Here is a 26,538-nt window from a genome sequence, read left to right as displayed (position 1 = left end):
TAATTATTAATAAGTAATTAAATACATTTTCAGACAGAGACATTAGTTCAGTATCTAATTACACTGTAAGTAGATGTAATTAGTAGTTAGTAATAAGTAAATTGTTTAGAGAAACTTACCTAACACTGATTCTATAGATGTAGATTCTACTTATTTTGTCATCCAAGCTCAAATGTTAAAGGAATATTCCGGGTTCAGTTTAGATTACAAGGCAAAAGTTAATCTCAATCGACAGCATTTGTGGCATAATGTTGATAACTCCAAAAACATTAAAAATAAAAATAATTTAGACTTGTTCCTCGTTGATTTAAAAAAAGCAAAAATCGAGTATACAGTGAATGGGGATAATTTTTGAAGGGTTTAAAGGCATGTGAAAAATGTGAATTTTATAATAGCACTTGTATTCTTCTATTAAAACTTGTGTTTTTATTTGAATAATGTAACTACGCAGGAAAGGTTAGTAATCACAATAAAATCATGTTAACATGCATATTGTTTACGTCTTGTGGCTATATGAAACAGTGTGTATTTTAACGTTTACTAATTTGCCCCATTCACTTCATGGGGGTACATCCATTGTAAGTACCTCAGTGTAACACAGTTTTTTGCTTTTTTTTTAAAGAAAAGGAGGTACAATTCGAAATAAAAATGTGTGGTAATCATCGTTATGCCAAACATTAGGTCAGTTGAGCTTAACTTGTATTGAACATGGAACATTCCTTTAATTTAACTATTTATATTTTCAGCTATCAAGACAGATTTGCGTTTGCTACTGGAGTGTCTGAAATACCAGATGACGAGGCCTGACTCACAGAAACAAGCTCTCCTCACCATCTTCTCCATCTGCCAACAAAACGGTCTTTGTGACAGCAGAACATAGTTTCACACACACTTTCTTGCTCAGTCAAAAAATGAAACTGGTAACACACATTGAAAGCTGTATTAAGTTTTTCCTTGTGTTGCAGATCAGTATGTGGAGTTTTTCAGAGAGATTGGAGGAATTTCATTCATCTATAACCTGTCAAAGTCTAGCTCTTACTCTGAGGTTAAAGAGACTGCTCTATTTACACTTGCTTCCATTGCTGAATTGCATGGTATGTGTGTGTGTGTGTGTGTGTTCATCTTTATATATGCACAACACTTGTATGTTTTTAAAAATGTATATTATTCAAAAAGATAACTATTCTGCATTATGGCTCCATTCTAAGCCTTATCATATTTTAATGCCCAGCGTAAGCTAAGCAAATTACAAAAATAACCAGCTTGACTTGATGTGACGTTTGAAATGCAAACAGTTGCAAAATTGTAATCATATGTACTTTCTCTACAGAGAGCTGTAAACAGACCTTGTGTAGCGAGGAAACATTTCGCGACTTGGTGGAGCATTTGAAGCAGGAAATGCCTCTGACACAGAAAAGAGTGGCGGTTTACATGCTTTCTGTACTGGTTGCCAACAACAGTAAGCTTTACCTCCATTAACCTTAAATCATGTGCTTCTACTTAGTATTTACTAGAGTGGCCAGAATGTAGATTGTCAATTCTGCATGCGAATCAAAGCAAAATATATGTATTTATCTAAATATGTGTGTGTGTTGTATTCCAGGACGTGGGCAGACTATTGCAAAGACCTCCAGTTGTATTGAAACCTTGCTTAATTTGTTCAGGTAAACACATTCAATTAAATCTGTTCAGGTATGCACAGTTACCAACCTTTAATTTCAGACCTTAGTGACTTTAACTGTATTTAAACCTGTTAAGTCTGATGAAATGTGATCACAATGCCAGTTGCATCCCCGAATGTGCTAACTGCAGCAAAGCTGCCAGGTTAACATTACACTGTAAAAATAATTCCGTAAAATTTATGGTAAATTATTGGCAGCTGTGTTTGCCAAACATTTACTGTAAAAAATACGGTGATCATATTTCAGGCTTTACAGGATGTAATTTTGATGCCTGTATATTTTACGGTTCATTACCGTTTATATTATTCAATGATATAAACTTGATACACTAACATTCTGGAACTATAAAAATCTTCTTTTCACTTCATAATGTATTGCTAATCACTGTAGTAATTGCAGAAATGCAAAGTTGATAAATAGTTAATAAATAGTGGCCCTTCCAGAGGCAATGACCAATAAACATACAGAGAACACTATCAGGGTAACTTATGTGACACTAAAATAATGCAATATGTACAAAGTACATAACTGCTATTGAAAATAAGAAAAAACAACTATTCCCATATAATATACTGAAATGTGAAGGGTCATGGAATTCTGGAAATGCTCGATTTATATTACAAAGTTATTTTAACAATAATTTACCATAGAAAGTACATGTGCTCTCTTATTAAACATAATATACATTTTTACGGTTAATTATACAGTAAAATGATAATTTTTACATCTAAAAAACATAATTTTTAGCACATTTTACCATAAAAATTACAATTATTATTGTCTCGTTAAGTAAATTGTCATTTTTCACCATGTATTTTAAGGTAACTACTGTTAACCAGTTACATTTTGTTTTACTGTAGCATTTTTACAGTCTTTTACCATAAATATTACAGAATTGTTTTTACAGTGTAGAGTGATATGTGGAGTATAGGAAGGCATCTACGTAATATTAAAACAGTTTTTTCCAAATTAACGAGAACGCCATTCTTGTGACGTAACATTATGTGAATAAATCCCAAGGACAAAGCTATTCTGATAAATGACAAAATGTCTTCAGTAACTTTAAGAAACATCCAGTGGCTTTAGGCTGAATTCTCCAAGATAAAATTATGATATGATATGCTCCCCTATTAGGAAAATAGGAAAAACTTTTTTAAACTGTGTGACAGTTCACTAGTTTTCTTTGAAGGAGGAATCAGGATAAACAATCCAACGTAAATCTTTTTATTCATACACTTTCAGTCTACAACAATGATTTGCTTTTCAGCACAACAAAAAACGCACAGATCAACTCCACTGCGTGCATCTCTCTCTCTCCCCTCCGGTGGTCTGGACTCCCTTTTTATCCCTCTCCAGCTCTTACTGTAACAGAACAGCTGTTAGAGATAATTTCCCAAAGGTGTCAATCTTACCGTTCTTCCTCTCCCGGCTTTGCTCTCTACAGACATTGCTTGGTCATGCCCACATCACCACACACTGTCTGATGTTTTGTTTAAGTGAATCACACAGCTGCAGATATGTGACTAAACTGTAACAGGAAATTCACTTAAATACTCCCCTGCTGCTTCACAGAACCAGATTTCAGTTTATTAAATTTGTCTCATGCTGTTTTTTTGGTTTTGTTTTTTCAGGAATAGTTTTCCAGGGGCAAATGACTGTTATGAGCAGCAGCAGTTGTGGGCCACCATATCTAGTGCTCTATGTGGCTCTGTCAACAACCCTCAGAATGGTATAGCATAGATGTCTTTCCCTTTGTTCTTTCCTCACAAGGAAGCAACGATCTGAACCCTCATGCCATCCCAGATTTGTATGACTTTCTTTCTTCAGCAGATCACAAACCAATTTATTTAGAGAAATAGTTCAGCTCTGTTGGTCCCTACAATGCTAGTGAATGGTGACCAGACCTTTCAAGCTTCAAAAATCACATAAAGGCAGCATGAATCCATACGACTTTATTGGTTTAATATACTGCATGTCTTTTGAAGTAATGCAATCACTTTGGGTGAGAAACAGAAATCCTTTTTTTACTATAAATCTCCTGTTTCACTTATATTGATCTGTTTCACACCCACACCAATCATATCACTTCAGATGACATGGATTTAACCACTGAAGTCATATGGATTACTTTTATGCTGTCTTTATGTGCTTTTTGGACCTTCAAATTTCTGATCACCATTCACTTGCATTGTATGGACCTGAAGAGCTGAGATATTCTTCTAAAAATCTTTTGTGTTCTGCAGAAGAAAGAAAGTCATACACATCTGGGATGGCATGAGTGAGTAAACACTTTAAAAGCTTAAAATGCATGTGTACCTTAAAAGTTTTAAATGCAACAAAAAGCTTTAAATACAATGAAGAAATCAACAAAAAATATACAGTATATCTATGACACAAGATTTGACTTTGCCACCTACCTTAACCCTACCTTAAACACAGTTCATCCGATTAGTTTTTAGAATCTGATCTATTTATAGATATTATGCCAAATATAATGCTCATTAAATATACCTATTCAGGTACACGTTTTCTGCCATTTCCTGCAAGTATTCACTTTCACAATCTTTGTCTCTATTTGTATGTGACAGAGGAGAATCAGAATGTATGTATGCGTGTGTTTCCCCTGGTGAAGACATGGCTGCAGGAAGTGACTTTACCCAGGGCAGAACTGGCACAGCCAATATGCTCATTTATTGGCATGACAGTGGCAAACAATTGTGAGCACAAAGCAGAACAGCACAAAGTAATGTATATTCCCATTTTGTGTTTTGATGAATATGTTTTATGTGATTGTGTTCTTCAGGCTGTGCTCAGGAGTATTTTGTGTCCGTGGGAGGCCTGGATTCACTCTCAAGCACTCTTACCAGAGTTTTGCCTCAATCGGCGCACAGTGCTGCTGCCTGTAAGATGGCCACAGTAATTATTAAAACACTGTCTGTCTGCATCTCCAACAATGGTAAAACACACACATACATGCATGCACACTCCTTCTGGAGCATATTGGGTTGTTTCAGATGATCTATTGTTTTATCTCTCTGTCCCAGAGTGGTTGATATCTTCTCTATCGAACTTCAGTATTATTCCGGGGCTATTGTGTCTGTTGTCCAGTCCAAACCTCGATCCACAAGACCAGCTTGCTGTGGTGTTGACAATTGGACACCTCACGGATGCCTGTGGTGAGAAGTTGGCACAGTTTTGTCTCTCTGTCAGTCTGGGTTTTGATCTGACAGGAACGTTGCATTATCCACCCATTAGTATTTAAAAAATCACATACTGCACTACATTTATAAATTACATTTAAACTCGCTGTACTGTAATATTGGGACACAAACAAATCATAAAATTTTATCTTGACTCCATATCAGAGCAAGAGGCTTTGTGGGCAATATTATCTAAAAAGCATATATTCATACTTTAAAAACCCATTAGAAATAGTATGCCATCTTTGACATACTTCTATCAACTTACAAGTTAGGATGAACAAATCTTAACGTGCCATTCTATATGGAATAAATATGTTTAGTATGTGATTCAGCCATACAGTTAGGATTTGTTTTTTTTAAATGTATATAATAATTGGTAGTTTGTTGCACTCTCTCTACAGTAGAGCATCAGTCTCAGTTGATGTTGGCGGGAGGTTTGCCTCTGATGATCTCTCTGCTGACTGAGGCAAGTGATGAGGAGGTCAGGAAGGCAGCCATGTTCGTGCTGCACACATGCAAAAAAATCAGTGAGTTGTGTATTTGAATATTCTCACATGCTAACATGATAGTGGATGTAAAAGCATGTTGTACTAAGTTCCCCTTCTGTCACTCACTCGACGTTGTGTCGATGTAGTGACACTAGGTGTCACTCTTGGGAGCCCCAACACACCTCAGATCTTTGAGAAAAGGACAATGAAAATTGGCGAGTGGAATATACATGCCACTCCCCTGGACATACAGGTATAAAATAGCTGGAATGCATCCATTCATTCAGATGATTTCTTCGGAGATGAGCGTTTGTGTGTCAGCGAGCTGAATTCTACTGCCGGTCCATTCACCTCTAACAAGAAGCATATGCTGTTGGATATACGGCGCATTCCAGCAGCTTTCTCTGCATGATTAGCTCGGAGTATGCCCCTTGGTGCTTCGACAGTGCTAAAAGAGTGTGTATTTTCCTCTATTAGAGCAAACACATTTACGTGAATGTCTTTTTAAAGACACGTCTTTTTAAAGATGCCCGTCCGTCTTTGTGTAGTTTCTGAGTGCGGTCATTATCTCTCGACCTCTGGCGGCCATGCTCGCTGTCTCACGTGACGAGCCGACGAGGTCGTGGGGAACACCTTTCACTGTCCGAACACGATCCTTCAGCTCGTCCGCTCTCACTACCCTCGATGGCGGGGCAGCCGATGGTTATGCCGTGATACCCCAGGTGGATAAGACGATTGCGGCACACCTGTGCCCGTTGAGTGCCGCCACCTGGCGGAGTCGCCCGGCACTGCCTTCCAGGGCCTTTAGGACTACATCGTCTCTGGCGGCCAAAGCCTACAGTGCCAATGGACTGGCCACCTCCGCCCTGCATGCCATGCCCCCCTGCAAGTCCTCCAGGCCATGGCACTGAAAGAACTGCACGAGGGTAGCGGTGAAGAAACAGACAGAGACGATACAGCACATCCTGCCCCGGCGCGGCACGAGTGCATACCCCGTCTGCTCAGCGAGGGCATCCCCCTGCGGTGGCTAAAGCCCAGGCAGCTCCGCCCCAGACCGAGGCGAGTCCTCGGCCACAGAGTAGAGCCCCCCCGCAGGAAGCTGACACCCCACACCTCACAGCCTGGTGCTAGGGCCCCCAGGGAGGCTCCTAAATGCCCTTGAGATGGACAACCCAAGGAGGAAGACGTCCGCCTGGACACTAAGCGCTCGCAGACAGGGCTTCACGCATGCAGCTCCCCCGCCTTCCAGCCAGTGGTGATGATTGTAGAGGATGGCCCTACCGGGAACGCAGAGCAACTTAAGTGCTTCAAGGGCTCCCTCAGCATGGCCACCTCAGGTCAAAGCTACGAAACTCGACGTGGCATTTCCTGTATACCCTGAAGTGGCATACAGGTTCATTTTTGATCTCAGTGATTTTAACCATGGCATGATTGTTGGTGCCAGTTGGTTTGAGTATTTCTGTAACTGCTTATCTCCTGAGATTTTCACACAAAACAGTCTCTAGAGTTTACTCAGAATGGTGCCAAAAACAAAAAACATCCAGTGAGGAGCAGTTCTGCAGATGGAAACACCTTGTTGATGAAGTCTACGGAGAATGACCTGACTGGTTCGAACTGACAGAAAGGCTACGGTAACTCAGATAACCACTCTGTACAATTGTAGTGAGCAGAACAGCATCTCAGAATGCACAACGCGTTGAACCTTGAGGCTACAACAGCTGAAGACCATGTCGAGCACTTTATTAGGATCATAGTGTTCCTAAGAATGTGCTCAGTGAGTGTATATCAAGAAATTCCTATGGTTACCTAAAGAACATACATTTTTTTTATAGTAGAGAAGTGCGTTTTTCATCAAATGCAGCACATACTCTGACCGTACACAAATTTTGCCACAGCCTTCATGAATGCATAGGGGAGAGTCTAGTCTCATTAGGAAAAACACATTGCTGCCTTTATTGCCGTAGTGACAATGAGGCACTATTAACTTCACATACAACTCATCAGTGGTCATAAACTACCAGCAGCACTCAGTAACTACAGTCTAGATATAGAATGGTGTGTGATGGTAATATTCTTTGACTTTGTACTTTTTAGCTGGGAAACAGCATTCATTTCACAAATGACAGGGTTTTGACATGGGATTAGAAACTTGAGTTGCATTGCAGTTGATGCAATTGAATTGAAATCTTTAAAGACATACAGAATCAACAAAATACTCAGTTTTACAGATTGTTAATTCCAATGAAGTTAAAAGTCAGAACATTTTGAATTTAAATGTGTTTTCCCTCCCCATCTAGCTGAATCATTAGGCCAAGGAGTAACAGTTCAGGATGAAGTGGAGTCTGATATGGAGGGACAAAAACAGTCAGCAAGAGAAATCCTCCAGAGAATACAGCAACTAGAAAAAAAGGTGTGTGTGTGTGTGTGTGTGACATTTTTGACAAATTGTCCCCATGAGGAAAACAGCTTAAAATCATACTAAATTCTGTTTTTTGAAAATGTAAAAATGCAGAAAGTTTTCTGTAAGTGTTAGGTTTAGGGGTAGGCTTAGGGTTAGGGGATAGAATATATAGTTTGTACAGTATAAAAACCATTATGTCTATGGAAAGTCCCCATAAAACATGGAAACCCAACATGTGTTTGTGTGTGTGTGGTGCATATGCTACATTTCACCAAGTTTGTACAACTTTCATACACTGCTTATAAAAAGGTTAGCCTACTGTACATTACCCTGCTTGTGAGCTGGTTCATGTTAATTGATATATCCAGTAATACATTATAGTGACATATTACATATTATTTCAAATTTTAAAGTGCTTCCTTAATCAAATTATATGTGCAAAAAGCCCCCAAAATAGCTGTTTAAGTACTTATGTACTCTATCGACAGTGTTTGTGACATCCCCTTTATTACCACATAAAAATTATTTCTACCTGATCCTCAATGGTCAATGAGAAGCTCAGGTGGACTAAATGGACAAGTCTGGATTATGCTTGAAAAATATTTCTTATGAGCTTAATTATGTGTTTTGATTCTCAGATTGGCACGAAACAGTGGAGAAGCGATACAGAAAGCCAGCAGCACAGCATGCAGAGGTCAGCCTCTTCTGTGGAATGTAATGAGGAATGGTGGGAGTGGGACTCTGTGATGCAGAAGGTCAAAGGCCATCATCGAGTATGTGAGGAGTTGCACACAACCCCTGCAGGAACTCCAGATCAACCAACTACAAATCAAAGACCATACGACAAAGAGAGCTTGGTGAGCATCATGTGTCAATACATATTAACATACATAATAATACTGTATTTTTTGGGCATTCCTGTAAGAGCACTTCTGACACGGATGCACATATTACTGTGCATCACTCAAAGTAATTCACTTTTTTAATTAAGGGGGAGTATTTGTTCTATGGAACGATAATATTTCACCTTTTTAAGGGCACAATACTTGCCTCTAAAACAGCAAATACAGATATCGAACTACTACAGATCACTATGGTGTCTAAATACAACTAGATAATCCTAGAATAGAATATTATGAAATATATAAAATCTGTGATAACAGATATAAAACAGAAATTCTCTCCAAGAAATGGTTTGGCCCTATTTTATAACTATCAGGTGGCTTTTTGTCACTTTTGATGCAGTTTTGCCACAAGCCGTAGTTAATTTGTGATCCTGCTGTGCATTAATAGACATATGTTTAAAAGTAAATCTGTGTGCTTGTCTGTGTATATGTTTGTGTGAGCAGCAGTGTATCCGAAAGCATTTATTTAGGAGCTCTGAAGAGTGTTTGAGTCCCTCTCAAGTCCCTCTCTTCCAAGGCACTATCCCGGGACAGGGTAAAGAGAGAGAGCAAGAACAAATGAGAGAGAATGAGAGGTCATCAGAGAGGAAGATTCAAAGTAGCATTGACCTGGAGACAAGAAGAGAAGGAGATTCAAAAAAGAGAGACTTGGAGGAGAAGAGGAAAATGATGTCTGAAAGGGTGGTAAAGAGATTGAACATGATGGCGTTCATGAACCAAAACCCAGAAAATGAAGGCAATGAACAACATAAACATCAGCATAAATGCAACACACCAACAGGGGGAAGCGGAGATAGACAGCGGTAAACAACCACAAACTATATCAGTTATTGTTTGTTATATTTTTTTTTCATTCATGTCTGTAGTACAAACATTGTGGGGCAAGTTAGTTTAATGCTTCAGGGTTTGTTTAAAACCAGAAGTATGAGCGAAAGCTACGGTTACCAGAATTTCTTATTTCTAGTTGTACAAAGTCATTTTAATTTAGGATTAGACTGTTCACATAAAATCCATATTCAAATGAAGCATTTTATGTTAATGTCATTTTAAGTCAGACTTACATTTTTTCCTTCTCAAGGGAGTGACATTTCTCTTTCTGATTTATTTGTCTTGGGGTTCAGCCCACATATTTTCAGACATCCTGATCCCATAAAGAGACGCCGACGCATACAGACACTCTCAGATGGTAAAGCTTTCTAAAACAACACATCCACTACTTTCAGCTGATTGCTTTTCGTCAAATCCAGGGGCCTCATTTATGAAATTTACATACGATCAGATTTGATCTGCTATTTTCCTTAATACGTTAATTTTGAGACCTTGATATAACATAAGGTATGTAATATGTCAAGCACATTTTTGGATTGAGGAGGAGACATTATAGTTTAGAGCCTTCATCACATAGCTAAATCAATATGCAGATTGGTGAAAACACAGCAACCATGTCAGTGAATCATCAAATTAATGAATGATTTGATTAGATTACTAAAATGCAGCGCAATCAATGGCAAGAGCGAGCAGAAGAGAATAGCGGGGAAATAATGCACATGTAGTTCATACAGAACTTGATTGCCATGTAGACGATGCATATTTCATTATGTATGAAAGATCATGTAAACCATTTTAAGGTGTAGTAAATAATTGACATTGGTTGAAGAATGGTGTGGATTTACAGTACACATGGTCAATGAATAGATTTATTATTGATTATAAAATGGATAACTGATGATGAGTTGTTGAATAGGCTATATTATATGGAAAGAAACCGGTAGCTGCACTCACTTTTTTTTTAAGAAAACCTTGCCAACCGCACAAGAACCTTCCATATCAATAAATTAATTAATGAATAAATTAGCTAAAATAATTTTTACTGTAAGACACTTACAATGGAGGTGAATCGGGCCAATTTATAAACATTAAAATGCACACTATTTAAAATTTTTTTTTAAATAAATTATAGCCACAACATGTGAACATTATACATGTTAACATAATTTATTGTGATTAAATTTATTGGCATTACAGTGTTTACCAGATTTTACAGGATTTAACAGTATTATGTAAAGTAACTGTTTTTTTTATTTAATATTTTTTTAATAAACAAAGGATGAGTAAAATTTATGTTTTGCGGTAATAAACATAATACCAGAAATCCTATTGATTTAGTTTAATGTGTTTAAACCCAGAGCATTTCTTTATTTGGTAATGATCAAATGGTTTGATATTCATTTTGAAGTTTTATATTTTGGATATGTGCTCCGTTCTGTTACCAGATGAGATTTCTTTGTGTTCTGAGCTGTTGAACAAAGAAATCAAGAGGTTTTTGAAACCTCTATCCACCTCTACACCTGGTAACTTGCGATGTGCAGGTGAGTGGCATGAAAATCACACACAAAAACTGTTGTGCTGTAGATAGCAAGAGCAATTCAAGTTCTTCAAAACTCTCATTCTTTCTGTATTTCATGTTCTTTCTGTCTGTCCTTCTCTCTCTTTCTCTCTCTCTCTCTCTCTCTCTCTCTCTCTCTCTCTCTCTCTCTCTCTCACACACACACTCACACACACGCACCTTCCTGTACTTGAATCTTTCAGGTTGCATGAATTGTATTCATGAGGTGGACAGTCGTTCGTTTGGCACTGCAATGCGTAGCTGCAGGTATAAGTGTGACTTTCACCTGGTGCTTCTGGAGGTTGATGATCGCTTCAGGGAAAGCCAGCAGTTAGCGAGTGCTAGCCACAGTGTAACACACACTCACATCAACACACACGGCAAAAGCAGAGAGCACAGCACACGAACCAATGTGGTGAAAAAGAGGGAAAGCTGCGGATTAAGTCATTGCACAGACGAATGTAAGAATATTATATATATATATATATATGTGTATGTACTGTATGTAGTTTTATATACAGTATATATATTTCAGTGGTCCACACACACATTCACAATGACCACATTTCCATGCACATGAAAATTCATATTAATATTAGAATTTTTCATATTCCAATCATGTAAAAGCGTTAACCCAATTGCCTTAAAAATCCAAATAAATGCCTGTATTCGGAATCAGGGACTAAAATTTTGTTTCGTTCTAAGCAAAACTGTATTTTTTCATTCCGGTTCAGAAGTTCCACAGCCTTCATCCAAATGGTAACCTATCAGAACAAAATAAAAGAATGGTTTATAACGTTGTCGTATTTTGTATGGTTAGAAAAAAATATGCCCTAACAATTCCCTCATAATGGTGAAAAATGCCCCTAAAAAAAACTCCAGGATGTTGCCCCATAATAGAAAAGTTAATTTCTGTTGAATGCTTTCGTGTTGTTTTGGTAAAAAAAAAGGGACTGTCCTCCCATCCACCCCCCCAAGCCCGTAAAAAAAAAAAGTAAACTTTTTAAACTCTACAGAGATTGCAGGTATATAATTTACAGTAAAGTATAATTTTAATTACAGATCTGCTTTTTATTCAAAACCCAGCAACATCAAATCCGTATTAATGAATCATATTTAACAATAATTCAATGAAGACTTGGAAACAACTAAGAAATGTAATTTTTACCTCTAATAATGTTTTCCTTGTATCTGAATTAGCTGTGCATGTACACGGTATGTAGTAATTAAACATAGTTGTTAAATAAGTCTTCATTCACCTAATACGACATCCGCTACAGGCAGCAAAGAAAAACACTTTGGCCTTTAGTTTCATGAAAAAATGATTGGAACAAAATTAACCATTTACCTGCATTTAAAAATAATGTTTTCACTCTGGAACAATTGAGAATCAGCTTGTTCCGGTTTTTGGTTACGTTCTGATAAAAATTCTGTTTGTTTTCGGTTTTTGTTCCTTGAACCGTTTTAGTCCCTGTTCAGAATTCTGTATCTGAATATTGGTATTGAATTGGTAGGAATATTTGTAGAGCTGTGAAACATGTTTACATCTTTTTCAGAACAAAGGCTCAACTAGAATATGGACCTTAATGAGTAAATGTGTCATTGTGTAAACTGTGTTTGTGGTCATTGGGATTACCTCAGAGGTTATTTCCAGGCTTTTGTTTAAAGGAATAGTTCAGGAAAGTGCATTCTTTCATACAAGAAAAGTGAATAGAAACTGTAGCTGTCAAGTTCCATAAAAGACAAAAAATACCATAAAACTTGTCCATACAATTTGTGATTTAGCAATGTCGCCTCACAGCAAGATGATCTCCAACCAGGGCCTTTCTGTGTAGAGTTTGCATGTTCTCGCCATGTTTGTGTGGGGCTCCTCTGGGTTCAGGTCAAGTGAATTGGTAACTGTAAATTGCCCATAGGTGAGAGTATGAAATTGTATGTCTATGTGTGTGTTAGCTCTTGATGGACTGGCCACCTGTCTAGGGTGTTTCCCTGCCTACAGGAGGCTCCAGCACGACACCTACATAGGACAGGCGGCTATAGAAGATGGGTTGGATGTTTTGTGTTGCTATGATTTTACTATGGTACAATGGTAAAATCACTGTAACAAACAGGCACATTGCGTTGAGAATGTCTTCACATGCTAAAACTGAAATTGTTTAGTGCATTTTGTTGCTATCCTGCTCTGTAATTCTCAGTGTTTCTCTCTCCAGTTTTAAGTCTCACACCCCTCAGAAGACCGTGTGAAACAAAGGGTAAGAGAAGTTTTCTTTTCCTACCTGAAAAAAAGAGAACTGTAGCTCTTTGACATTTTTCTGTCACTTTGAGTGTGATTGAGAGGACAGTGGGTTTTTAGAGGGAAGGGGGCATACATTCATAATGTACTTGCCACTATAAACATCTGCAAACTGACCCATAAGTTTGATTAATGGTGCGTGTGCGGGCAAGTAGTTGGGTTATAATAATGAATAAGTTCATATACTGTAATACGAGAGCCTTTCATTTTTCCACTTTTGTCGATGTTTTTTTGTCTTGCCATCTTTTCCCTTGCTTTTTTCCTTTTTCCCCTCAGTCTCACTTGTTCCATTTCCTCCATTGCTGAGTTGTGCTCTCTGAGTGGTGTTCAGTTATTCCTATGTGGCCTCTTTCCCATAACCTCAAGACTTATTAACTGGACTCTGGTCTTGCTTTTATCACTTTACATAGTTTTTGAACAGAAAGTTTTGCAGAATATGAAATACAGTACATAACATATAAAACAGTCATTTGTAACAAGATTTAAAAAAATATTGCTAATTAAAATGAGTAAATAAAACAAAAATATATGTAGCCCTATAGAGGGCAGGAAGGCAATTTATTTTCTCATATACTTTTCCATTCCCTCATAAAAAGTTTTGCATTCACAGCTTCTCGCAATAGTTTGTGTTCCCTCTCAGTTTGTTTTGTGTTTTCCTGCAATCCCTTTATCCATCCCTTGTGAAAACTAACCATGGTTTTACCACAGAAACCATAGTTGAACTATATTACTTGTAGTAAAACCATTTTTCTGAGGAAGAGTGGGATGCTTGAAATGTGATTACTTTCCTACTTAAAATCCTGTTAAAAATTCTACTTTGGAGTAAAGCCATAGTAACCATAAAATTTACCATGGTTTTACAATAGTAAAAGTATGTAGTAATAATAATACAGGAAAACCCAAACTACTGTATGGTGATAAAAAGCATTGCAAGGGAACTGAATACTTATTGAAAAGGAATGCAAAACTTCTTCAGAAAATAACTTCCCTCCATTAAATGAACAGATACAGTAATATATTATGTAAATAAAATCCAAAGATTAATAAATTTCATTTTTAAAACAAATATTACTTTCAAAAATATTTACCAACATCTTCTGAAATATTGGCAGTTTTCATAATTTTTCATTAAAATGTAATATATTTCTCAGCCTCTAAAATGTATTTTCTTTGTGACAACTGACTGGGTGGAAAAAACATTGACCAAAAATATAACGGCATCTATGATCCAATCAGAACACAACACAGCTGCACACAAAACAGAGAACAGAAGTTACTAAACATGTCTGAAGAGTTTGTAGTCGAAGAATTTATGCATTTCTATGCCCAGCCTTAATTTTTTGAAAGTTTTTGAACTTCAGTTCACAGTGGACAGAGTTACCTTCGCAATGCCGAAAACAAGCGATCGATAGAATGTACCGTCACTCATCACTGCTGGTTAGGACAAAAACTCTGATTACCATAGAAAATATACCTTTTATTGCGTGTCGTTTGCCATCAGATTAGGACACTGTGTGGCTGCCTGTAGCCTCCTCTATGTTTCAGTACTCCTTTAAAAAATATAAGGCTGGGCATAGAAATGCATCAATTCTGCAACTACAACCTCTTCAGACATGTTTAGTAAGTTCTGTTCTCTGATTTGTGTTTAGCTGTGTTGTGATCTGTTGTCACTATCACTGTGGAGGACCTGATTTTAGATAAACAAAACAAGTTTTTGCTTGTACACCCTAATTTCACGATGGGGCTGTGTGAATTATTGCACTTTGCCCTATCATGAGCAAGCACAGGAGATTGATGGTCAGTGAACATTTTCACAAAATAATACATTAGATTTCGCTTTGTTATAATAACATACTATAAGTTTTGGTGAGAAACAATCATGAGTCTCATGGAATCATTTAAAAGACTTCTAAATTATACATTTGTGTTATTTTGGGAGGGAGAGAGAGAGAGAGAGAGAGAGAGAGAGAGAGAGAGAGAGAGGAAAATATGAATCAATCATGTGCAGGGAAGATGGATAACTAGATTATGTGTCTCTGTGGGCTTTGACTTCTGGTCATTGAGCTGTTACTATGGAGACATGGTCTGCTCTGCACCCCAGAACACAGTCATTAGGACAGGACATAAGCAGAAGCAAACACACATGTTCTTTTACAGCAGTGGTTCTCAACCTTTTTTGATGACATATAAAACAAACTGTGGCATTTTTGTAATTATAATCAGTAGACCTACTCTAAACACATGTAAAAACAATAAATACAAAATATAAATATTTATAAGTTGTAACAATAATTAATTATATCCCCTCACTCCCCTAATGTAGCCTATGACAATTTTAATAGAGCTGAAGTAGTGATATGATCATATTTTTTATCAATCTATTTCTGCCTAAAGTAGAGTTAGTGTTACTATAGTAAATTCAAGGGTGGTGATGTAAAATTCTGTGCCGAATTCAAATGGTTTCCGCTTCTCGTGTCTTGCTTCTCACGGAGTCTCGTAAAGCTGCAAGTTTAAGAGCTTGAGCTTTAAGAGCTTTGCGCTCGCGCTGCTTTGTCCATTGAGCCGTATCCATCTACAGAGCCATACATGTGCATTAGCCGAAGTTGTGCCTCCGCCTGTGTATTTGACTCTGCTAAACCAGATACTTCAGATGCGTCGCTAGACTTAAAAAATCAGATGAACCGTGGTACAAATGCGTACCAACCCATATAATTGAGAACCAACTGATACACTCCAAGTCTAGAAAAATGTTTTAATGCAGAGGAACTTGACAATAGATTTGATTATTATGATTGATAAACGCACCCCATTTGTAACCTATCGCCCCCCTCTGTACTAATTTGCTCTCAACGTGACCTGGGGGCCAGTTGAGAACCCCTGTATTACACTCTTTTCACCACAACTAGATTATAGTGTTCCAGTCTGCACATTCAGACATTTTCATAGACATAGTTGTACATACACACAAAGTGTTTTGTTCTGCTCAAGAGTTGGTAGAACAATACGATAGAATGGTAATATTATACCATGAGAACGTCCTCCATGCTGAGAGGAATGTCCTGCTATAGGCGATGAAAGAACAGTGTGTACTTGTTCTGTAGGCTTCTAGAAAAGGTTTCAGACTTCCCACTATTTCATTCTAAAGATCAATATACAGTACACCCCTGCTGCCCTCTGCAAGTCTGACCATCTGTATTGCTGTTGCCAGCATGGACACACTAGTCCTGTATGGTTTGGTTGTTTATTTTCAAATCAATTTAACTCTGTCTGCATCATCTGTGAAATTGTTTATTACCACTGAAAATAATTTAATCTCATCCCCCTAAATTAAAACATTTACAGTAATCCATTTACAATAGAATAACCTAGAATATTCCTTTTAAATTACACTTTCTGTAAATCTCTCTCTCTTAGTCTCTCCTTGCTGTATTTTTCTTAGGATCAAACATGGAAAAGAAAACAGTTCACCGAAATCTCGAGAATACGTTCAAAGACTGTCTCCCCAAAAATGTACGGTACTCTTTGCTTTAGTAAGAAATAAAATGTTCAGTAATTTTCAGTAGTCACACTTGACACAACATAAAAAATTCTTAAACTGTAGTGAGATATCCAGGTGTATTTTTGTCTCATTATCTTGAACAGAGTCATTGCATACTCTTCATTAAGTCATTATCTCTTTAGTCCATAAGGTAACAGAAACTGTAGATGCTTGTGTGTAAATTTGATACCATTTTCCTCCTGTAGTCTTCAGGCAGACACAGAGAAAGGAGGAACTGGACTGCGGATGAGCTTCTCTACCTCAGTGAGGGTGTGAAGCGGTTTGGTCACTCCTGGAACTCCATCCTCTGGGCATATCCCTTCCAGCCTGGATGCACCAATATAGACCTGGCTAAGAAATACCAACGTATACAGGCATGACATGGCCAAATGTAAAGATTTGTTTTCTGAAAACTGTCTCCGTTACCTATGAGTGAACCTGTCAAGAATATGTACAGGTCGTATTGATCACCAAAATCAAAAACAAAATGACATGAAACCTATTTTTAGGACCGTTGCGATTATTATTTGCAATGCAAAAGAAACAAAGCAAATAAGTAAATAAAAAATAATGGTTGAAAAAGGTTGAATTCGTTAACATTAGTAAATGTAATGGTAACATGAATTAATTATAAATAGTACTTTTATAGCATTTATTAGTCTTGGTAAATATTAAATTGGTAAATGTTCTATATATTCTAATATATATATTTTTTTTACATTAGCTGTTTATATTAACATTACTTAATGCATGATAAACTAAGTATTTTGATCTATTAACATGAACCAAGATGAATAAATTATGTAAAACTCATTGATTCATGTTAGTTCAAGATAAATAATGCATTTACAGATGTTAACGATTACTAACTTATTGTAAAGTGTTAAAAAAATATATTATTTACATTATTTTTGATAATAATATATTATACTATATATTATAAAGTATTTATACATCATAGTAGTATTTGTTATTCTAAATGAAATGTGCTTCCAGATTGGTTGATATTCATTTCTGTATTCCGTTAATTAGATTTTTTTTAAACATACAAGTAATGAGAATGTGGGGATAAAATGTGCTTAAGTGTCTCGAAAATAATGTTGCAATGCAAAAAAATCTCCATGCTCCTAATAAATGGTTTCACTATCCTTATGCATTTTATTTTTTATTTTTATTTTGTGGTGAAATTTGAACTTTTTTATGAGATTCACTCATTTACATATTAAAGGAGTACTGTAATGTGAAAGTATTGAAAGGAAATACAATGATATTAGATATCAACCCCTTTGAAAGCAAGTGATTAGTAAGAGGAAAAAGCTGAAGATATGGTGGCCTTTTTGGTATTTGGCTGACACACTATTGTACAACACAATTTGTATTTTGGGAGTCTTTGTTTGTATTCAATCTAAATCGCAAGTATGAAATGGTTCATTGGGATCTAGGGACCAGGTATCACAGTTAGAACTATTGCAATGCCATCTATCTTGTAAAAAGAAGAGCACACATTTTACTCTTTATTCTTCTTTCATTTCCCTGACAGAAAACTAAAGCTCAAGGGTTGGATCTGTCTGATGCAAGAAACCTATAATACATCCCAAGAGAAACTGAAATAAGATCATCATCTGCCATCAACCCTGTATGTCTTGCTCATTTATATTGTTATAATAACATTTATTTAGTTGAATAGTGTAATGTGTTGTACTTTGTTTTTGCATTGTATAGTTTTGTTTACTTATTCCAGAAGTCTAGGTAATGTATTAGAAAGTAACTTAGAGAGAAATGGAAAAAGACATGATTTATTTCCTAATAAAGTTTGTCATCCTTTCCCTGCTGAAATTAATTTATGTGACTAGAAAAATAGGTCTAAGTTACATAGTTGGTGGTTTATTTGTTTCACTTGATTTGCATGGGTATGTATATTTATATTCCCCCAGTGTCTATGCCTTTTAAATCCAGTCATCCAAGGCTAAAGTACCCAAATCTCTGTCTTACATGGAAAATGAGCCGTGGCGTTTCCTTGAGATTCCAGCAAGACAGGAAGCAGCTTAACATTTCATCAGAAACTTTGCATTCACTACAAAATACTCAGCGAAACGATGTTTATTTATATAAAGCCAAAGTTTCTTATGATAAGAGCCAGAGAGTTGACCTTGGAAAAAACACTACTGTACATCTGACTGCCCCATGAGACCTAGAAAGAATGTCCGAGAAAACTCTTATGTGTTTATTTGAATGTGTGTGTGTTTGAGAGAGATGCAGTGTATGCTATCTTGCCCAGAAACAGGAGTTTCCACACAGAAGGTAGAAAGATCAGTTTTCTTCCTTGCTATGTTAGGGAGTATGCACTGGGATATGTTACACACTTCCCACATGTTGGGTTTTGGCTGTGCTCCAAAATATTTTACCAGTAGCTCAATGTGGGATAGCTGTTTTAAATCATTATTTAGAGACTCAGTCTGATGTTTTGTTCAGATTTTTAAACAAAACAGATAAGAGATTATTAAAAAACATCTGACAACACAAGAAAAAGTGTTTACACGAGACTTGAAATCGTCAAGCAATGTAAGCGTAAGTGTAGTTCAATCACGATATAGCCTCTGCTTTATAGCCTGCTCAGCTGCTTCACATTGTTTGCATACCCTTCACCCCATCGCCACCAGTTTAGGTCCCATCCTGAATGGGGGTAAGCTCTGCTCCCCTGCCATAATCGCCTCCGGCAGGATCTGACGGTTCAAGCAAGCATCGTAGTGCTGAACCGTAGGACGGGGCTCACGCCAAATGATGTAAGTATCTTTTCATTCATATTTATTCCAGCAATCTCCAGTCTTTCTGATAGAAGTGTGTGGCAGGGCCGGGTCGAAATCCTACACACCCGGTCCCGTATTAGGCTAATCAAGCCTTCGAGAGGGATAAAGGTCGACTGCAGAGGATCGTGCGGGAGAGAGAGATCGTTAACGGACATGTCCGTCGTGTGTGATGTTTGTCTTGACCGGGTGTATAGGATCACGACACGGCCCCGCCCTCCGCCCTGCCACAAAGTGTTAATCTCATCAACAAAATTACTGACAGAAATGTTAGTTGACGGAATGCTCTTTGGTTTTGTCAAATATGACGAAAATTAGAAGGAAAAAGACACATAAGCATAATATTACAACTTACATTTCCACAGACAAAGAAGCGAACGAACAGATGAAATAGCATGCTATTAAAAAAGCACTAAATGGAAACCCAATTTTCTAAACATGAGGACTTTTTGTCATGTTTGATACATGTTTTTGTAATTGTACAAATTATTATTATATATTAATGTCAAATGTCATTTTTGTCAAAACAATAATTCTGACGGAAATAAAATGAAAATTAATACATTCATAGGGCGATGTTTTTGATGTCAAAATGTACACGGGCATGCATGCAACACTGCACAGCAGCACATTGGATATGCAAGTAAAAACACTGATAAAAGTGTTCACATGCAACGCAATATTCGAAAGAAATATAAATAGTTTCCTGCATCGATTGGTTTGTCTAGAACGTTAATGACCTTACCTCGATAAAGAAAAAACATTTCAGACTTTTACCTGAACATACACATTTTAGGCTTATTACTGTGAGTATATTCAGTTGATTGTGTTTGTAAAAGTGCTTAATTTCAAACTACATCAGAGAATGCATCAAAGCAGAATGTGACTGTTTAACCATCTTTATTTTCCTTGACTACAATCATCACCATATATAATGTACATTCTGTATCTTCTCCTATGGGAGACTGAATGTTCATAAAAACATCACAAGAACTTGGAAGAATATAGAACAAAGAATGTAAAAGAGCTGGTTTGCTAATGCATATAAGGCAACTGAAGTGGCTGGTGGCTTATTTTCATTCTTGAGTAACTGAATTTATTCATGCCTATAATCCTAAAAACATGCTTTAAAGAAAACAAAATGGTTAACAGTTTATTGTTTCGTTATTATCTTGATAATTATATTTGTCTGACATACTTGCACCAACAGAGTGCAACAGTGTCTGTCCACTTTTTCAGCCATCATGGTACCAGAAGTATTTTTCCCATACATTTTTTTCATAGGGATTTCCTAAAAGAGCTGTAAACCAATCAGCTCCGAGGTGAATCACAAGACTCACAAACTTTGATTTGAAGCAAAAACGATTGGATCGGATAAAACGACAAAAGTTTAGAAACGTTAAGCATTGCGAATGATGTAATATAATATAATGATGCAAAATATTCAGATATATTGAATGCGTGCTTTGCCGCGGTATGTTTTGCCTTGTATAACACTTTGACTGATGGCTATATCAGAAGCATATACCATCAATTAACAACCTCAAAACTAACAGAAGTTCTGTCTTTAAAGGTTTAGAAGTTATTGTTAATAATCAGTTCGTCTATGGAAAAAATGAATGGGATTTTTACTTCTGGAACCCAACTGCTGAGCTCTATTGAGCTTCTAAATGCTGCTGTTTTCTGGAGGTGTGAGTGTAGTGGTTTATACAGGGTTGACCGTGTCAACTGCTGGGCCCTGTCCCATGTCGTCTAAGGAAATTGAGGGCTCTGAGTTTATGGTTGTGAAATCATGGGTCACTTTACCGTCTACCAGGTCCACTGAAGGTGTTGCCACATTTTCCAAACATTCCACCAAATCCTTGTTCTCAGTTTGTGCAGGATTAGTCATTTTCTCTTCCAACGCCAGACTGGTTATGGCTTCAGTCTCCACTGTCACCCCAGAATCAAGCTCAGCAATGACGGCTTCTGAGAACGGTTGAGATTTCAGCATGTCATTCAAGAGGGATGGAGCCACCAATGGTTCAGGCTCTTGAATATTCTCAGGTTCTTGTATTGGAGCTGAGGGTTCCTTGACATTCAGGCTTGCAGCAGCCAATGCGGATTCCACTGCTTCAATGCCCTTACTTACAACGTCTTCCTCTGGTGTAGCAATCTGATCATTGACTGCACTGACCATTTCGCCTACGGCTTGTGTAATGCTCTCCAGAAAACTGGTTGAAGAGGCAGGCTCACTGAGGTTCTGGTCTTCGTTTGGTGCCTGTTCTGAAGGGTTGCTCTCTTCTGAAGCACTTTCTGAGACTGAAACTTCAGAGGGTTTCTGCTCTGCAGTCTCCAGACCTGTTGCCTCTGCTCCTTTACCGTTTTCACTCTTCTTCCGGCTGAGTTTTGCTCCCATTCTGCCCCTTACAAAAGTGAAATACATCACAGTCAGTAAACAAGCTCACATAAACTTAATTATATTTCATGGATGAAATTTAAAGACTTAATAGCAGCACTACGCTCCAAAGGTGAGGCTCAGAGCTAACCCCAAACCAAGTGCATTGAGGGTTATGCTAAAAGTCCAGTATACTGATTTGTGTATACTGACTTGTATGTTTATTACAAAACTCCAAGAACGTTGAGTGAAACTCAGGAGTTCAATACTCAGGAGAACACAGCAGAGACATTATCAGGGTTTTTACTATTGCCTGTGTTGACGATGGTCTCAGAAAATAGAGCACAACAGTGCCTGTCCAATTTTTCAGATGTCTTGTTTAAGGAAGCATTTTATTCCAGTGGGATATCATAAAATCCTTCCTAAAAGAGTTGTAAGCCATGAACGAAACCAACCAGCCTCAAGATGAATTACAACATTACAAACTTGTACTACATACCATAAAGCTTTGCGAATGAAATAACCCTATTAAAAATGATGGAAAAATAAAAAAGACGATTGATTTAAAGTTGTCGATTATAAGTATTGAGACAAAAATATTCAGATATATATAATAAATACATAATTTGAGAGTGTAGGTAGACCGACTCGACAGAGTCATTCAAGGTGCATCATGGGAGTGTCTGGTTGCTGCAGAGCACTTTTGGTGCACTTTGTATGCCGCGTAAAATCATTTAGATTAATCTCTTTATTTTAAATCGAGGTTACTGTGAGTCACTTACAAAAAAAATTAATTAGGCAATTTTTGGGGGTTTAAAGGCAGAACTATGAAGATTATTATTTTATAAAAGCACTTACATTAATTCTTCAGTTACATGTTTTATTATTTTTCGCTTTGAAGCTAAATAATTGTTTTTACGGGTGTTTATGGTGTTATGTCATCATCAGTGTTGGGTGTAATGCATTACTAAGTAATTAATTACAGTAATGAAATTACTTTTTCATTGAAAAAAGTAAATTAAGGGATTACTCTTAATTCTTCAGTAATTTAATTACAGTTACTTCTGATGTAATTGTGTTAAATACTGTATAAACTATAGAACAATTCTATATAAAACAATAGTGAATTTACAATCAAAATTTAACATCTAATGTTTCAATATATGTTTTCTAATTTAACGCTGTGTGCTTAAATTCTTTGTCCAGTTCATGAATCGTTTATTTGATTTTATATGATTTATTTGAAAGAAATAAAAGAACAGTTTCATGTCTGTTCGAGGTTGATCAGGGTTTTTTTAATGTAATTAGTATTAAGTAATGCAATTACTTTTCATAAAGAGTCATTAGTAATTTAATTACACTGTAGATTATGTAATTAGTAGTTAGCAATTAATTACTTGTTTTAATTACTTAATTACTTGCTGGTCGTCATGGTCACATAGTTGATAAATAATACATTTGTATGAGATTTTATCACACTAAAATCATGTAAACATTTATATTGCTTACATCTTTTGGCTACAGTGAGTAACCTTTACAGACTGGCCCCATTCACTAACATTGTAAATCATTCACTGTAACCAAGATTTGTGCTAAAGCCTAAATTAGCATATTGCAAAATATATATATATATATTTTATTTTTATTTTTTTTTTATTTTTTATTTTTTTTTTCAAAAGTTGCAAAGCACAACTTACACGGTCAACATCCAAATAATGACTGTTTAAAAAAACAAAACTGAATTAAAACGCTAAGGTTGAACATGTTATAATTAGAACCATTGACGTGTCATCATCAGAACTCGTCACATTAAAGGAACGGAATGACGGAACAATGAAGTGATCCTGTACAGTGTAAAAAGACAATTCACTACTTTAAAGTTTCTACGCCAAAAAGACAACATCGCAAAGCATGCATTTGATTTGGGGTAAGATGAAGGAACCAAGAAATAACCGACCTTGATGAACGGTGGATGAGCGGAGAAGAACAGGATCAGGGATGGAGAGATTGTGAAAAGGGAGGAAAACTCACGAATGAATTGTTCTTTTGAGCCGATTCTTCTGGACAGATTCGCGAAACGCTCGCGAGTCACTTCGTTGAACAGGAGAACTTTTGAGAGAAGCAGAACAAGAGAGAGAGATGGTTGATTTGTTGGAAGCAAAGCAGTTTTAGTTTGAAACCAACGAACATTCTCGGATCGCTTTGAGTGATGACAAAAGTATCAGTGAATAATGTTTCGTGATTTGAAAACGAACCGATTCCCGCCCCCGTTAAGAGCGTCAACGATGACGTTTTAAATGTGGAATTAATCAATAAAGTGGGTCGTTTTCTGCCCCTTTGAGTCCTCAAGTGGTTTATGGTTTCACTGAAACATTTCAAAACTATTTCATATAGATCCATATATATATATATATAGATTAGGTAGATGGATGGATGTCATACAAAGTCCAGTAAACATATTCGGTGTGACCACCTTTGCCTTTAAAACAGCACCAATTCTCGTAGGTACACCTGGACACAGTTGTTCTTGGCAGATTGGATGTTCCAAGCTTCTTGGAGAATTCGCCACAGTTCTTCTTTCTATGTCTCAATTGCTTCTGACTCGATGTTCAGTGGGGGGCTCTGTAGGGGCCATGACATCTGTTGCAGGGCTCCCTGTTCTTCTATTCTAATCTTTTCTATTTGCAAAAGTACGTTTGTGAGTCTAACATTTATATTTCCTGTATTGACACACTAAAGCTGAAGATATATAACCATCTTAGGACAAATGTTTTTGTGAAGCATCTTACGTGCCTACAACTTTTGCACAGAAATGTGTGTGTGTGTGTGTGTGTATATATATATATATATATATATATATATATATATATATATATATATATACATATATACTTTCAGGCAATTTGCTGCATTGACCCTTCTGTTGCTGCTGTAAATAGTCTATTTCAGGGTCAGAAAAAACAGGGGTTTGAGGTTAAATTGCCACAGAAATGAACTGATATTTAAAATGAAAATCATTTCCAGGTTCAAATAGAATTTCCACTAAAGTCCAACAACGTAAATCTCAATCTTGGTCATGTTATTTGTACATTTTTTGTTTCGTTTTATTAAACATCTTATTATCTCTTACCAGAGAAAAAATTAAATAAAAAAGAAATGAAAATGATGCTGTTGTGGAACCAGGGTATCGATTCATATTACCATGGCACTTTTATATATACCATGAATGATTGCTATATTCGTGTAAATATTATATATATATATAACATTGTGGTATTACTATTGTACTACCACACCACTACACACACTTTTGTTCTTAGTGTTCCTGTTTTGCCAGCATCCACAAGATGGAGACACATAACTTTGAATAATGTTTCTTGAATACTCCTCACACATCCAATAAAGATTTAAGATTTTTTTAAAATTGTTTTCTATTTATTATTTCTTCTTATTTTATTTATTTGTTTATTTATTAAATTGGAATTTTTCATTCATATTTATTTTTGCATAAAATGTGCTCTACATGGCCCTTTGTTTAAGAATTGAATTGCTCATATTTCTATTTTTAATACCCGTGACCGATTCAGTTTCAAGGTAACACTTTACAACAAGGTCAACAATGACATTAGTAAATGTATACGGTATCATGAACTAACAATGAACAATATCATTTTTACAGCATTTATGAATCTTTGTTAGTGTTAGTTAAGTTAATGTTAACTGATGTAAACAAATAACATGTTCCCAACTTGAGCTATAATCTCTGTCTTTCTCTCTCTGTCTGTCTCTCTTTAGCTTTCTGTTTTGTGTGTAGTCATCTGTGTTTTGCAGATGATGGCAGCTGGTATTGGCAGTAATGGTGGAGCCGTCGCAGTAATTGCAGATCTGCAAAACTATCTGGTTGTGTAATGAGTGTGAAAGAGAGAGATGAAGATGTTATCACTCTTAAGACTCTCAGTCCCCTCATTTCACTTCCTCTGTCACTCCATTTACATGTTGTTGTTTTTCTTTTGGAAGGAACTTTTGGCATAGAAAATAAATGTCCAGGGATGATTGGAAACATCTGCGTTAAGAGGAGTGACGTAGCAAAGTACTTGTAAGTGTGTTTGTTTTCCAGCTCAGTCATTTGAATTCCTTTTTGTATTGCTTTCCAAAATTGTCCTCTGACCACTTATATTATATAAGTGCCCCACTAAACATAGTTATTTCCTTTGCAAAAGCAGAGAAACACACAAACAATGTGCATTTATGTGAGCATTTCGAATTATTAAGCAAAGCCATTCTAAGCTGAGTTCAGTTGTTTGAGTAAAACCAAAACCCAAAACGCTGCTGATGCTGCTTACATGCTGAGCCACACATTTCAGACACACATATATCAATAGTCATTCAAACCATGAGTAATAATAATAATACCTTGGGTTTTCTCCATTGTGCCTTTGATCAAATGTATAGCCATAAATG

General features: G+C 36.5%; 2 protein-coding genes across 3 annotated transcripts; one reads left to right on the top strand and one right to left on the bottom strand.

Moving 5' to 3' along the window:
* The first annotated feature begins 648 nt into the window (after positions 1 to 648).
* Positions 649 to 18,484, top strand: LOC127661267 (telomere repeats-binding bouquet formation protein 1-like). The gene is made up of 20 exons (XM_052151905.1): positions 649 to 655; positions 747 to 857; positions 966 to 1,094; positions 1,331 to 1,459; positions 1,604 to 1,664; positions 3,314 to 3,411; positions 4,271 to 4,399; positions 4,486 to 4,638; positions 4,727 to 4,858; positions 5,287 to 5,412; positions 7,671 to 7,783; positions 8,413 to 8,642; positions 9,153 to 9,482; positions 9,801 to 9,865; positions 10,953 to 11,048; positions 11,269 to 11,526; positions 13,276 to 13,317; positions 16,798 to 16,868; positions 17,103 to 17,270; positions 18,437 to 18,484. Exons 1-20 carry the CDS (start codon positions 649 to 651, stop codon positions 18,482 to 18,484), a joined length of 2,496 nt encoding a protein of 831 aa, XP_052007865.1.
* A 2,105-nt stretch (positions 18,485 to 20,589) lies between these two features.
* Positions 20,590 to 24,191, bottom strand: LOC127661241 (uncharacterized). 2 transcript variants are annotated; one of them, XM_052151865.1, is made up of 2 exons: positions 24,035 to 24,191; positions 20,590 to 22,105 (listed from the first exon to the last, which is right to left on the bottom strand). In XM_052151865.1, exon 2 carries the CDS (start codon positions 22,096 to 22,098, stop codon positions 21,406 to 21,408), a length of 693 nt encoding a protein of 230 aa, XP_052007825.1. In that variant the 5' UTR covers positions 22,099 to 22,105; positions 24,035 to 24,191; the 3' UTR covers positions 20,590 to 21,405. The 2 variants fall into 2 exon arrangements, with proteins under 2 accessions (XP_052007825.1, XP_052007826.1); XM_052151866.1 differs by having other exon boundaries at positions 20,590 to 22,099; positions 24,035 to 24,083.
* Positions 24,192 to 26,538: the final 2,347 nt, after the last annotated feature.

Source organism: Xyrauchen texanus, chromosome 21 (genome assembly GCF_025860055.1).
Source record: "Xyrauchen texanus isolate HMW12.3.18 chromosome 21, RBS_HiC_50CHRs, whole genome shotgun sequence".
In the NCBI taxonomy this organism is placed as follows: domain Eukaryota; kingdom Metazoa; phylum Chordata; class Actinopteri; order Cypriniformes; family Catostomidae; genus Xyrauchen; species Xyrauchen texanus.
This window is presented reverse-complemented; position numbering and strand designations above follow the sequence as displayed.

Bases quoted from the DNA above. Each gene is read 5' to 3' on its own strand.
- LOC127661267 (XM_052151905.1), top strand. The intron at 4,400-4,485 runs GTGAGCACAAAG...TGTGTTCTTCAG, and splicing joins CATGACAGTGGCAAACAATT to GCTGTGCTCAGGAGTATTTT. The intron at 13,318-16,797 runs GTAAGAGAAGTT...TATTTTTCTTAG, and splicing joins AAGACCGTGTGAAACAAAGG to GATCAAACATGGAAAAGAAA.
- LOC127661241 (XM_052151865.1), bottom strand. From the start codon at position 22,098: ATGGGAGCAAAACTCAGCCGGAAGAAGAGTGAAAACGGTAAAGGAGCA.